At 48.4% G+C, this 14102-nt stretch overlaps 2 protein-coding genes across 3 annotated transcripts in view; one reads left to right on the forward strand and one right to left on the reverse strand.

Moving 5' to 3' along the window:
• Window positions 1–1680: 1680 nt before the first annotated feature.
• On the reverse strand, window positions 1681–4891 carry LOC135315272 (myb-related transcription factor, partner of profilin-like). The gene is made up of 2 exons (XM_064462438.1): window positions 4423–4891; window positions 1681–2963 (listed from the first exon to the last, which is right to left on the reverse strand). Exons 1-2 carry the CDS (start codon window positions 4889–4891, stop codon window positions 2305–2307), a joined length of 1128 nt encoding a protein of 375 aa, XP_064318508.1. The 3' UTR covers window positions 1681–2304.
• Window positions 4892–5052: 161 nt separating this feature from the next.
• Window positions 5053–14102, forward strand: part of CDAN1 (codanin 1) — a 33740-nt gene continuing 24690 nt past the window's right edge. Inside the window, exons 1-5 of one of the 2 annotated variants that reach the window (XM_064462436.1) lie at window positions 5310–5465; window positions 8107–8798; window positions 10349–10573; window positions 12819–13012; window positions 13446–13565. In XM_064462436.1, the coding sequence (XP_064318506.1) occupies window positions 5370–5465; window positions 8107–8798; window positions 10349–10573; window positions 12819–13012; window positions 13446–13565 (1327 nt within the window). In that variant the 5' untranslated portion in view covers window positions 5310–5369. Of the gene's footprint in view, window positions 5466–8106; window positions 8799–10348; window positions 10574–12818; window positions 13013–13445; window positions 13566–14102 lie in introns of both variants that reach the window. The other variant, XM_064462437.1, reaches the window with a different exon arrangement.

Raw genomic sequence — 14102 nt, forward strand, 5'->3', positions numbered from 1 at the left:
CCCTAGAAATACTGTAGTAAGTGAAGTTCAAGAATTAACAATTGGAGAAAGAATGGACATGTTGAAAGAACGTCAGACAGTTAAGAACCAGCTATTGCAACCTGGACAATCTCAAACTGCTGCCCAGAAGGATGAGCTAAACTTTAGATCACATTTTGCTAATCTAGCTGGAATGTCACGGTAGCATTAACTGGCTGCTTTGTCCATGAGAACAAATGAAGGGTACCTTCTTCAGTTAAGAACTGCTTGAGAGCCCATCTGCGCTTAAGGAGGAGAAACATAAATGCTTCCAACAGGTTAGTTTGGAAAGCTTTTAACAACATACACTCAAAAATCATATTTAGAAAGATTAGTTCTTTCCCATTTCTAAAAGCAGCTGTTTAGAAATAAGATAGCGATACTGGTCACCCACACCATCTGCTTTTGTAAGGTAAATATGAAAACAAGAACCTCCTCTCTTCAAGGCATTAATCGCAATTAACAATGTGCCATACATGTCCACGTTTTAATTTCATGAGATGTTTGCATATTTTATGCCATCTATGAAACTAAGGGAAACACTTGCTAACAGTGTGGCTACCCTTTGTTCATGTTTTATTAGGCAGCAGCTGCTGGGTTTTGAGGTGCGTGTGTGATCAGCACACCATGATGGTATACAGGCAGAAGCAAAAGAAAGTACTTAAAAAAACATTTTCTTATGGTATAGTGCTCTGTCAAAGCTGACTGCAAAAATGTCGTATCTTACCCTATGATTACATGTTCTTATGCTCCTGGGAGAGGGACAATTGGGTTGCCATTCTCTACGTCATACGTATTTACTAAATTCTTTTGGCAGAAATGCTTACGCAAACGATGAAAACAAGAGTCAGCTAGTTGTTGCTATAGGCCAAATTTACCCGTACAACCTTAATATGGGTGATAAATGCTTGAGAAGAGGAGCTGCATGATTTGTCAGGTCATCAGATAAAATTGCAGGTGAGAGGGTTTTTTTTCCCTCCACTATGCACACTGGATGTATGAATGCAGCACCTCTGCTAATTTTAAATAGTGTGAAGTAGAGTGACTCTAACATATAAGCCTTAAACACATCCTAAGAATAGCCCCAGTGACAATAGTTTCCTCCTATCTAAATGTGAAAAGGAGATTTTTTTACTTTTTCACATTAGGATAAAATGATTCTTTTGTGCTTGTTCCAGAGTTGACACTTAAGAGGTTACTTTTTGCTCCAGCTCTTCCTTCTCTTTCTTCTTCCTTGGATATATCGTTAAAAGAACAGAAGATTTTATTAATCTCTCTGATAGGTGAAAATGAAAGCTTCATCAGCTATGCAGGAATGTTTGTTCTCTCTGAAGCAAAGTCAGCCCCTGCCTCCTGAAATTTGTTGAACAGCAAATCTAACTTCTAAAACAATCCGGAAACTTTTTTGCTCTATTTCAAATATTGTGGTATTGATGCCAAAGGCTTGCAAAATCAGCTGGAGATACAGCCTGCTTATAAACCATATGGGGAAAAATTATTCCATGTCAAAACCAGGCACCAATTACTATTTTTTGCTGTACTTCTCTATTTTAATCATGTGACAAGAGTGAGCCTACCCTGCTAGTGTAAACCAAAACGCCTCTGAGGAGCAGGTGCCTTTGGCAACCTGGGAATGAACAACAGCCAGGTGGAGCAATGATGTATGAATGCTGAGGAGTACTTTAATGAATCAACAGCTCAGTCCTAAACCATTCCTAGAATTAAGCAGGTATGTAAACCCCTCCTGTAATGCCTCGCGCAGCTCAGACTTAAAAAAAAAAACCAAACCAAAACAACCACCACCATCAAAGCAAACACCCCCGACATTATAATCATTAGAAAAAAAGCAAGTACTTAAAAATCCAGCTACTTCTGATGTTTCTTTAATCAAAAAACTAAACACCTTGTGTAAGACAGCTCCTGTTGCTCGGTCACCATAATGTTACTTTTATCCCACTCTCATGCCTTTTATTTTTCAAAAGGTCACATTAAACAAAGGATGATACAGTCAAGAGTCTTAATCAAAATAAATCTGATGTTTTGTTTGGTTGTTTTTTTTTTTAAGAGAGTAAGAGGATAAAGAGAACAGAAGAAAATTATTAGCCAACTGCAACAGAGCTAACAAACAGGAGACCGGTAATTAGTGTTTAATGCCACCTATAGTGAAATGTTTCCCACTGGGAAAAACGTGGGAGGCAAGTCCACTTTGCTCCTTCCAAGTCCCAAGCCGGAGCAGAACATAAAACAGCACCTAACACCACAGTCACTTTACATATATTCAAGTTTTTACACATCTGCAAAGCAGAAGTAGTAGCAGCCATTTGGATGTTCTTTCTTAATGGTTCTCAGGGGGGGCCGAGGAAACTCGGAAGGACCTGGTTCTTGCGACATGGAGCTGGAGCTGCAACTGCTGCTTCTGCTGCTGCTTCCAGCCACCTGCGCTCTACCTCTGTCCTCGGTGGGGGAGACCTGGGGGGAGCCCGGGCTCAGGTACCCAGCTGTGGTCTGAGTAGAGGCGGTGGCATACGTGGCTGGGCCAGTGTTGTTTTTCACATAGACGTTTTTGATAGCAACAAGCGCATGTGCCATGATGCTGAGGCTGTTACTCAGATCTTGCATGCCTTGCTGCAGCAGTCGAAGATTGTGGTTGACGCTGTCAAAGCCAGACTGGATCACCTGCATCTGGGTCTGCTGGATGTGCACTAGGTCCTCTTCAGTTATTTCATTTTGATCCGCCTGAGACCTGCCTTTTGTTTTGGCTTTTACTTTCCCAGAGGAACCACCGCCTGATGTCCCCAGAAAAGGTAGCTGTTCTTGACTAGGTGGCACCACCGCCATGTCCTCAGAGCTTTCTTCTGGCTCTACCACCTTCACTACTATTTCTTCTTTAAGGTTCATCTTCGCAAGGCTGGCTTGATGAGATGGGCCAGGATTGTCATTAAACCCTAGAGGAGATGGGTTGAGAGGAAAAGCAAAGGAGAGTCAGTGAGAAACTTCCTGACCTCGGTGGTCAGTGAAACATGTTCTTGTCCACTAAGCACCAACATTAGCCCTTGAAACAAGACTCTACAACTCACACTGCATTATCTTTGATGCTTTTAGAATACATGTTACCTCAATCCAGGGAAGAAAACCATAAAGGCCCGTTCACCAGTTAACCATAGATTTGCATACTACAGATCCCTTACCAGCCCCACCACAGAAGCTGAGTTTTAGGTTTCAAGAGACAAAGTTCATTGCAAGCTCATTTAATGCTCTACCATGCATGTGGTAACCAATAAGGGCATGGCCGAATCACTGTGATTGCAAGAAATGCCTTGGTATTGACAATGCATTTGAGCACACTAAGGCGGTATCTCTCTCATAAGTTAGGGAGTTCTGTACTTGATGCACTTTGTACTGCCTAGAACAGCACACCGGTGTGGCTTTTCATGTTTGCAACAGTAAGTACTACAGACAGCCAACAAATGGAGCCAAAAGTGTGCCGTGGTAGCCAAGAGGGCCAACTGTGTCCTGGGGTGCATCAAGCCCTGCATTGCAGCCGGTTGAGGGGACTGTCCCGCTCACTCTGCACTGGTGCAGCCTTGAGTACTGTGTGCAGTTTTGGGTGCCACAGCACATGAAGGATATAAAGGGTATAAAGCTACTAGAGGAGGGCCACGAAGTTGGTGAAGGGTTTAGAGGAGAAACCGTATGAGGAGTGGCTACAGTCACTTGGTTTGTTCAGCCTGGAGGAGACTGAGGGGAGACCTCATCGCGCTCTGCAGCTTCCTCACAAGGGGAGGAGGGGCAGGCGCTGCTCTCTTCTTGCTGGTGACCAACGCCAGGACCCGAGGGAATGGCAGGGAGATGTGCCAGGGGAGGGTTAGGTTGGATTAGGAAAAGGTTCTTCCCCCAGAGGGTAGTGGAGCCCTGGAACAGGCTCCCCAGGGAGGCATCACGGCACCAAGCCTGACGATAGTCCAGAAGCACTCGGACAATGCCCTCAGAGACATGGTGTGAATTTGGGGTTGTCCTGTGCAGGGACAGGAGCTGGACTCAATGATCCCTGTGGGTCCCTTCCAACTCAGGACATTCTGTGGTTCTATGAGATATGAACGTAAGCGGCTGGGTCTATGCCTTACAGACGGGCAGCTACTATGAGGCAGGGTTTATTCTTATGCGCCGTTTTGACGCGCTTATGACCCGCAGGAGGGAACCTGCCAGGTCTCTGTGTGTATTCCTCCCACGCCCGAGGAGAGAAGGGATCAGACCCGTTCAGGTGGGGGCCGGCGCCCGCAGCCCCTGCGCGCAGGCCGCCCCCGTCCCTCCACCGGAGGCCGGGCAAGCGGCTGCCGGGGTCCCGCGGCCGCGGTACGCCGGGACTGTCCAGGGCGGCTCCGCGGGGCTCGGTCCCGCACTCACCCATCTCCCCCACGACGGCGCCGGGCAGCTCCAGCGTGTCGATGCCGCCCACGATGGGCACGGCCTCGGCGGGCAGCAGGGAGCCGTAGGCGTGGTGGTGGTGGAGGTGGCGGCGGCCGGGCGGCGCGGCGGCGGCGGGCGGCATCTCCTCGGGGGCCAGGAGGAGGCCGAGGGAGGCGGCGGGGCCCGGCGGCCCGCAGCCCTGCGAGAGGCGGCAGAGCTTGCTGCGGTCGCGGCGCTTCAGGTCCCGCCAGCGCTTCTTCAGGTCCTCCACGTCGCGGGGGCAGGCGGCCACCGGGTTCACCTTGTGCCGGATCAGCTCCCACACCTTCCGCTTCTGGCCCGGAGAGGCGCGGCCCGGCCCCGCCGCGAACAGCAGCTGCTCGTGCTTCAGCACCTGCTCGATCAGCACCTCCGTCTCCGCCTCGTTGAAATTCGCTTTGCGCCGTTTGGGCGAGTCCTCGGCCATCCTCCTCCTCCTCCGCCGCGGGGGGCCGGGGCGGCCCCCGCCCGGGGCCGGCGGGGAGAGGAGCCGCGGGGGGATCCGCTGCCCCTTCCCCCGCCCCGGCCCGCGGGCGCCGCCGCCGCTAGGCCAGGCCCCGAGCTTTGCTGGGGAAGCAAATACCGCGCATGAGAGGAAAAGACGCGCAGGGGCTGGCGCAGGCGCCCCGTGCCCCGCGTGTTGACATGGGGAGGGGGCCCGGGCCCAGCCCCGCGCCCGGGCCGGCCCGGTCCGGCCCGCACCGGCTCCGCCTCAGCCCGCCTCCCCGGCGGGAATCCCCGCTGCCGCCCCGCCCCGCCGCTCCGCCCCCGCGGGAGGGGAGTGTTTGGGACACACACTACTGTGCCCACCCGGCCACGCGTGGCGTGCTCGCCCGCCCACAGCCGGCGCCTTCCCGCCCCCGCCGCGGGTTGTGCGCGTGCTCGGCAGCGGCAGCGGGCCGGGAATGGCGGCTGTTTTGGAGCTGCTGCTGCAGGAGGAGGTGGCGGTCAGTGCCGTGGTGCGGTGGATCCGGTACGGTCCCGGTCGCCGCCCAGCTGAGGTAACGCGCGGCGGGTCGCTCTGCTCGTTCTACCTCCGGCAGCGCCGCGGCTGCGGTGGGGCCGGGCCCTGCCGCCGCGCCCCCCACCCCCCGGCTTCCCCCGCCGGGCCCTGCGGGAAAGTTTGCGCGCCCCGACGCTGAGGGCAGCCGCTGTGCGGGGCGAAGCCTGCCTGGGTCAAACTGGGACCCCGGTGCGGAGCTGGGGCCGAGCTCCCTCAGTAAAGGCCGGCGGCGCCGCCTCCGCTGCGGGCGGGCTCTGAGCAGAGCGGCGGGAAGGCGAGGCCGCCGGCGGGGAGCTGCTGCCGGGGGCTGCCCGGCCGTGTGGAAACCGTGAGAATCCGCGGGGCTGAAGCCGGCCGGAGCTCAGCGCCGCCTGGGCCGGCGGGCGGTGACAGCGGCGGGGGCCCGGCGGCGGCTGGTGCGGGGAGCGTGGCGCGAAGGCGGCGCCTCGGTCGCCCGGCTTTCGTCTGCCAGCGGAGAGCGGAGGTGAGGGCGGCTGGTGTCCTGAGGAGATGCGGTGACAGGAGAGGGTGACACCTCCCGCAGCTTTGCGGGGAGAGTAACGGCGAGAGAGGGATGAAGCTGCCCGCAGCGGCGTCCGGCGCCCCGGCCTTGGGTCCGGCCCCGCAGGGCGCGGCTCGGTGGTCCGCGGGGCTCGGTGCGGGGCTCGGTGCAAGCGCCGCTGCATCCCGCCTGTACGTTGAGGAGGATCTTTGAGGGCTGGGAGTGCGTTCTCGCTGCGTTTGAGTTGGCTGAGTTTTGTAACGGGATATGGCTGGAGAATTTGGGTTCCTGTGGTAATAACAGCGTTTGTAATATAGTCAGACTATAAGCGTTTGTATTTCACTGATAGAGAAACAGTTTGTATTTAAAGCATTTTCTGCCCGAGCCCCTCAGAACACATTACCCAGTATTAATCAAAATCAAAGCTTGCTGCTGTCACCCACGTGAGTTAGTCAAGTATCGCTGTCATCCTAAACTTGTGTGGGAAGAAGTGACCAGCATTTTATGTTGTCTGGTGTTCCCTAAACTGTGACGTGCAGAAGCGGACCTGTGGAGGTTATGAAGTTTGAGGCACCGGCAGCTCAGCTAGCGCTGCATGGGTGAAGGGTGCAGAGGCTCCGTTTACTGACCAAAAACTTAGCCCTTGCAAGGGAATTGCTAACTGCCGTTAGCTGCTGGGAGCAGCTCAGTTGCTTCAGTGTGAGAAGGCAAGTGGGAGGCTTGCAGCTGGCAACTGCTGATGGGTTGCCATTGTCTGGCTGCGGAGGAATCAAACCTCCGTTAACTTGTGCAGAGGAAGATGAGTGAAAGCAGGTTGTGCTCTGAAAAGCACAGCTCAGACCCTGAGCATAGTACAGCCTGTAATCTTGTCTTTGTGCCCCTATGCTAAACCGGGGTGGGGTCACCTGAGAAAATGGTAGGCTACATCTTGCTCCAGCTTTCATGGCAGTCCTGGGCTAGAGCTAGTAGGAATCTAGGTCTCCTGACACCTTACAGGGTTTGTGTTCTGACCTGTGTTTTTTCACTGAGTGTTAAAGAATACTAAAGCAGTGAGCTGTGGCTGCTGGGCTTGTTATCTGGGCTGTGTCGGAGACTTGAGCTGGGTTGGTCTTAGCTTTCACATATGAAATTCAGCATCGGTGCTGAGGATTGTAGGAGTCCAGTCATGGCCGTGCTTTCACTGCCTCTTTTCATCTAAAAGAAGTCCTTCAGAAGTAACATTTGCTCTCTTGACTTTTGTTTTAGTGGAGGTGTGAATGAACAGTATATGTGTGTAATGATTTTAATATCAGTAAGGAATCAGTTGCTGCCTGTGAGAGCTGCTTCTGTTGCTGTTGTATATGTTGCTGAATCCCAGTGAGAGGAAACAGAAACTTGGTGCAGTGTTAGGAACAAAAGAAATTTTACCCAGTGTACAAAGCTTAGAGTTACGTATTCAACATGACTTCTTTTTTGTCTATGTTTACCCTCGTAAGATTGCTACCACCTGTTTAGACTTTAAATGTGTGGAGTCTGTGGCGTGCTTTTTTTAAAGTTTCTTAAGTATAAACTTCATGTACTTTGAAGTTGCACGGTCTCTGTTTAGACCTCTGTGAGGTCTCAAGGGAGCAAAATTATTTAATTGAAGTGGAAGAGCAGCTTTGGTCTTGTATTTGGCAGGGCAGGACTTAAACAGTTGTGGTTAGAGCACCCCTCTGTGGAAGCAGGTGACATTCATAGGCAAACAAGGGACTGAGAAGTTGCAGGTTTCAGATTTTCTATTAGAATTAGCTGCTTCAGTATCAATGCCTTTGAAATGTTGGACTTAGGGGTGTCAGTTGCTCCAAGTTCTCCCTGGCCATAGCTTCAGTAAGTATTACTCATGTTTCCATGGAACAGTTCTGCTGTTTCCCAGTTGGAGACCAAAGTGAATAACTCCATCTGAAAAGTTCTGCCAGAATGGCTTGTGTGGAGGCTCAGTTTCAGATCTACAACCAGTGCTAAGGTCACTTGAATTTCAGTGACCTGCTTTGACAAGTGGTGGTGTTTTTTCTTGTGTATTGTAATCCCACAGTTACTATTTACATGAGTCTGGGCATGTGGAAAGAAAGAATCAGGTGGCACTTCTATATTAATGCTTTGTCCTCTTTCCTTGTAGGAGAACCATATCCATGACAAGCTGGTACCTCTTAGTTTGCTTCAGAAAGACTTTGTGCCTTTTCTGCTAAATTTTTTAAGGGAGCAGACCAGCCAGGTCCTGACTAATGGACCTTCTACTCCTGCTAAAACTCCTAATTCCAAGGCCCATGGGAGCCAAAGGACAGGATCGGAAAGGAGGGCAGGCCATGCAACTAGCAGCCGAGTGCAGCTCTTTTCCCAAAGGACCACCAGCACCACAGATACCAGCTTTTCTCCTGCTGCAGCATCTAGCAGCTCCTCTTCCTTTTCTGGGTCAAACCTGTCTAGCCCTTGTGGTGACTTCCCTAGCATGGTCTCCAGCAGCAGCCCGAGCTTTGGCTACAGCCCTGTGCTTAACCACGGTGAGAAGCGGTCATCCCAGAAGGCCAGCTTAGGGAGCTTCCTTACAGCCACACCTGAAGCCCTGCCAGCGAGACGAGGCCGAAGGAAAGGCAACAGCTCAGTCAGTGCCTCTGGCCGGCAGGTAGCTCGGGATCTGGGACGTTCCCTTGCTGAAGAGGAAGATGGAAAGAATGATGGTGTATCGTGGAGCGGAGGGAGAAGGAAGCGGAGCGAAGTGCCTCTTGTGTCTGCCAGATCTCCACCCAGTCAGCTAAATCTTAACAACCTGGAGGAGTTTCCACCCATGGGTGCTGCCTGTGGCTGGACAAAGTAAGAGCAAGTCTGCCTTGCTGCCTCACTGGGATTGTGCTGCAGGTTACTGTTCCTTGACTAGCTCATCCTGTTGTGCACGTCCAGATACAGAAGATGCTGCAATAAACCTGGGGGCTGGCTTCTGGGCTCCTTGGTCAGAACTGCTGTGTTACACTTGCCATGTAGGGGAGTATTGCTTCAGTGGGTAGTCAGGTTCCCACTCTGTGAACTCACCCAAGACTCCTCTTTAAGCTCTCGCTTGTGGTGTGGCCTGCAGCTTACCAGTGCACAGACCAACCAATACAAAGCTGAGCACCTCTTTGCCCTGGCATGTTCTAACAAGTCAGCGTTACCATGGCTCTCCACCTTTCTCATTTAACACAGTAGCCATTGCTAGTGAAGAGCAGTCCTGGAAGGCTCCTCAGCTTTACTGATGCTAGCAAAAAAGCTTTTGGATTGAGGTTGTGTGGCTTCTGGTAACAGATGTTAGCGTGCAGCTTTGTTTGTGCCATATGATCATGGACAAAATAGCTAGCTGACGCCTGTATTCTCTTTGGTCTACCTGGTGACTTTGGCTTAGCTTCTGGACAGCTGCTTGTGTTGTGGTTGCCTCAGTCCATTTCTCTTTCCCTTTGAGATTTTGCTCTTCAAAATCCTCATTACCAAATATAAGGCTTTTGTGTCAGCCTATTTGCTCCGTGTATCAGGCACTGGTCTCTGAAAGAGGGACTTCCTAGTTGGACATGCAAAATTCCAGCTGAGAATTGATAGGTCTGGGGATCTGTACAGCAGATCCAGATGCTGGGTGTAGATGATGCTGTGGCCAAGGGAGATAGATGTATTTCCAGCATAGACAATAAGTATCTCTTCCTCAATTGCACTATGCCCAACTAGGAAAAAGAGTGAGGAAAGAGGACATGGAGTGTTTGGAAGCCAACGTTATAGTGATTTTGGGAACACCATAGCAATTGATGTGTAGCAACCGGCATTTCCTTGAGAAGTGTAATGCTTTATGTTCCTGTATCTCATTTCTAGTATGTCTCTTGCTGCATTACAGAGCCTCTTCCTGAAGGACAAATCTAGGTAGTTAGTGCATGAAGGATGGGTTTCCCTGAACTTAAAGGGCCTATGGTAACTCAGGAGCCTGGACTCTTACTGGTTTGTTGTTTCTGTTTTTCCTTTTTTTTTCTCATGGTTGTGTTAAAACTGCGGCTGAATTAGTTTCTTACTAAAATGAGGCGTATCTTGTCCTCTCAGATTAGAAATGTTTGGAAAAGTTTTGTGGCACTGTGTTATCTCTTGTATGGCTTGATGATTGATAATTAATTTTGCAGCGAGGGTCAGCAGGCGTTTTTAGCAGTCTGTAGCTCTGTGACGTTTTATTCAATGACAAGACTAAAGTCAGCAACTATGTGTACAGCTTAGAAATTCAGTATCCTGACTCCATAGCCATTTTATTTTAGCATTAGGTTCTTCTGGAAGGGTTGCATGCATTTCTGTCTTGAGACCTAATCTTTTGTTGTTGTCGTTTAGCTTTGTTTCAGTGGAATCGCTTCTCACTTTTTCAGCAAAAGCAAACCATCAAGGCGAATCAACCCAACTCCTGTAAGTGCTGAGCGCCCCCTCTCAAAACCAAAGATGTGCTTCACTTCTACACCTGTCAGCCATTCTCCAGCTGCACGGTTTTCATCTGGGTCAAACCTTGAGACCTTTACTACTGTCCAGGAAGGAAACCTTACGTCTGTGATAAGCAACAGCCTTCAAGAGGAGAGAGAGATGCTGAAGAAAGAACGGTACAGTCTGAGCAGGGTGGTGAAAGGCTTGTACTGATTCTTAATTTTCTTGTCTTCAGGTGGTACCAATATCAGAGTAGAAATGACCAGAATATCCCAAACAGATATTGGTGATCTTAAACTATAATTTGCCTAAACCCAGGTGTGACTCTGGTATCAGACTAGGATATTAGTGCAGCTAGCTTGTGTTTGTCATTTTAGAGGTGTGCTAACTCTGGAACAACGACCCTCACTTTGTCTTCAGAAGTCAGTCCTCGCTGCTTTCATAAGATTGCCTCTTTATGGGCTTGTACGCATAGCTGTCTCCTGCATGGCTTTCCTTAGATTGCATAGGTGAAACAAGTGGGTTAGAGCTGGGGTAACTGGGCTGTGTTGGAAGATTGAGCTTGTGATGGAAGGTGTAGTCTGGTTTGAAGAAAATGAGTTCATGATGCAAATGTGGGGAAAATGTTAATGATTTTGCAAAGTAGGCAGACTAACACAAGCTTGCGGTCAGAGAATACAGGACATGAGTAGCGTGAGATTCTGTTTTAAAAGTTACTACTGCAGTTATCTATTGAAAATTGTGTGTTCTGTGAGATGAGGTGAATTCTAGCTTCTAATTTTGTCTCTACTGTTAAGTTACTATGTGACTTTCATCGTCTGTAACATGATACTGCTGTTGGTCTGAAGATTGATACTTCAGAAAAAAGGCAAAAGACAGTGGTAGAGAAACTATTGTTTATAATTGCTGACAGAACTGTTGCTGTTCTGAGCAGATTTTGTTCTTGGGGAAACTCCTCAGGACATGTGGGTGGAATTCTTTTCTTGCTAAACCTTGCCATTCACTTCAGTGGGTCGAGAACTGGCTGAAACAGACCCAGTAGAGCCTCATGAATTACTCTTTGTACTGGGCCTGCAACAGAACTGCTCAGGATTCAAACCTGCCTCTGTGCACTTCTGTGAAGTATCTGTTCCAGTCTGAATTCTACCTGAAATGTCCCACTAATCTATATAAAATAAAGTAGGTGAAATAGCAGTATGTGGGCCAGATCTTGCCCATGAGGTGATCTCATCTGACCCATCATGCTTGAAATGGGCAGTGCTTGGCATTCAGAGCTGGGAGCTGCTGTTGTGCCCTCAGTAGTGGTGAAGTGAGGTACAAAACTAACGCAGCTCCCAGCCAACTGGGACACTTTGAGCAAGGGCAAAAGGTGAAATTCGTGCTGAGGTAGATGACAACACTGAGGCAGAAGTGAAACGGAGTCTAACCACGTTGTAAACCTGCCAAGGTAAAACTCCAACAGAGTGCTTAATAAATAATTTTCTTCAGTTCAGTCAATCAGGTGCTTATGTTTGTTGCAAGGGAGATGTTATTAAATAACCTTTCTACTCCCATTTGGGACTAATTTGTTCTTCATCACAGCAGTTCTGCTAGAAATAGGCCAATAGAAAAAGTTCTTTGCTGCAGTTAAAAACGTTTTTGTCTTCCCCACAGCCTTTAAAGTGACTTTTAAAGATTTTTACTTTTGAGACAATGTGGTAAGAGGTGGTGCGATGTGCCAGGTGTGGATGTTCCACTGGGAACTTTAACAATCATTTGATATTGCTGTTACTGGGTGTTTTGTTTTTTGTTTTTTTTTTTTTTTTTTTTTTACAATATCTCTATATTTAACTAAGTGATCATGGTTGGTTTAGAATCCAGCAATTAAAGTAGCTTGTTCCTTTTGTCGTTTAACTTGCCGGTATGGGATTTAATCAGTTGTTGCATTGCCTTTCCACTTAGTGGTATTGGAACTTCTCAGGGTGTTGTTAACTTACAAATATATCTGAAGGTATGGATATGAACCTTATTTTCATGGATTTTTGTAAAGCACCTAGCTGTCAGAAATTTTACCTGCAGAAGTTTTGGGCATGTTTTTGGTTTTGTTTTATTAAGGACCTGATCTGTGTCCTTAACAAAAATCAGTTTAGATGAGAAGGAATGACATAGGTTAGTTAGATAATTCAAAGTGCCATGCTGTTTTAGCAGAGTTGGAATTTGAATGTGATTCTTTTGATTGTTAGCCCCAAGATCCATTCTTATTAAGAGAATGATGAGTTAAATTACAGTCATGCTAAAAGCAGCTTTAGAGAGTGTAAATGACGCGGTTAGTTATTCCAGGAATTTCTTCATGCTGGACTGCAAGGGAAAGACCTCTTATGGATGCATGGCTGCTGTGTTTCATCTTCAGTCACATGGTGTGTTACTGTTCTTGAATTTCAGATGCAAATTGCTGCACCAGGCATCTTCTCCTGCAGGGATATCTCTTGATCCTGGCACTCCTACTAAGCCCAGCTACACTCGCAGTGCTAGCCTTCCTGCTGAAAGCCATCTGGTGACCTGTGCGAATCCCTCTAAGGTTTCCTGCAAGAAACAGCTGGAGTGTCTGGCACAGCTCTATTCATCATGTATTGCAGGTGAAGGCCCAGAAGATGTGAGACTGACCTTTCTTTGAGCTTTGAACTTGCATGTGTCTTGTGAGGGGGAGGTAGATGAGAAGTGAAAGTTGTGGGACAGTTACAGTGTACAAACAAATAACATCTTGAACAATAAAGTAAGCCAACACAGTTATTAAAATAAAAGGACACTAGGTAAAAGTTTAGGGAAGGAGTTGAACCTGGTGCAGGACTCTGAGCTGTGGTAGGCTGAAGTTGTACGGTCCTATCTGAAACCAAACCCTTCCTGAACATGTCTTTCCTGTAATTCCCATATTGATTTACACTGTGCCTGTGTGGGGAGGGATTTCTTTGCTGACTGTGCCATAGAACTGTTATCCATCTTTTAGCTTTGTTTATTAAAGCAGGTCGATACCAAATACCCATTTTTAGTATCTCATTTCCTCTCTTCCAGAAAACCTGGTACCAAATATTTTTCTGGAGCTCTTTTTTGTTCTGCAGCTGTTGACATCTAAAGGCACTTCTACTGAGGAAGATGGGGATAGTGACCTTGAAGTCAATGAAACAAGTAAAGGTAAACAATAGTATTGAGTGGAAAGAATGTTACTTCCATGGAATGATAATGTGATATAGAGTAGTTGCCTTTAGCTTGGACAGTTAGTCTTAAATTCCATAAAAGTGCCTTATTACCACTGTGGGACTCAACTGAGATGCTGACAAAAACCATGCATGTATGGGAAGTGCTTCCGCAATATGATAGAGCAGGGTTGCTAGATACTCTTTGAATCTAGTTTTCTGCTATTGTGTGAGATTTGCTGTAGCTGCTTGCTAACACTGACTTTCAGAGAGAAGGATGTATACGCTAAAGTCTCTCCTCCATCAGTCCTTGCAACTCAGGAGTGCTGTTGATCTATGTGTTTCTTAAATTTAAGGTTGGATTACAAGTATGTAGGGTCCATCCGTATAGATACGGAATTGTTGGATTTGTTTTTTGGCAAATTCGGATGTAAGCTTGATGCTGTTAGTACTTTGATATGGATATAAAAACCGAAAGAGTGGATTTAAGATGAGACACCCCACACCCCCCACCATGGATGCTCCTATTTGATTG

Source organism: Phalacrocorax carbo, chromosome 10 (assembly GCF_963921805.1).
Source record: "Phalacrocorax carbo chromosome 10, bPhaCar2.1, whole genome shotgun sequence".
In the NCBI taxonomy this organism is placed as follows: domain Eukaryota; kingdom Metazoa; phylum Chordata; class Aves; order Suliformes; family Phalacrocoracidae; genus Phalacrocorax; species Phalacrocorax carbo.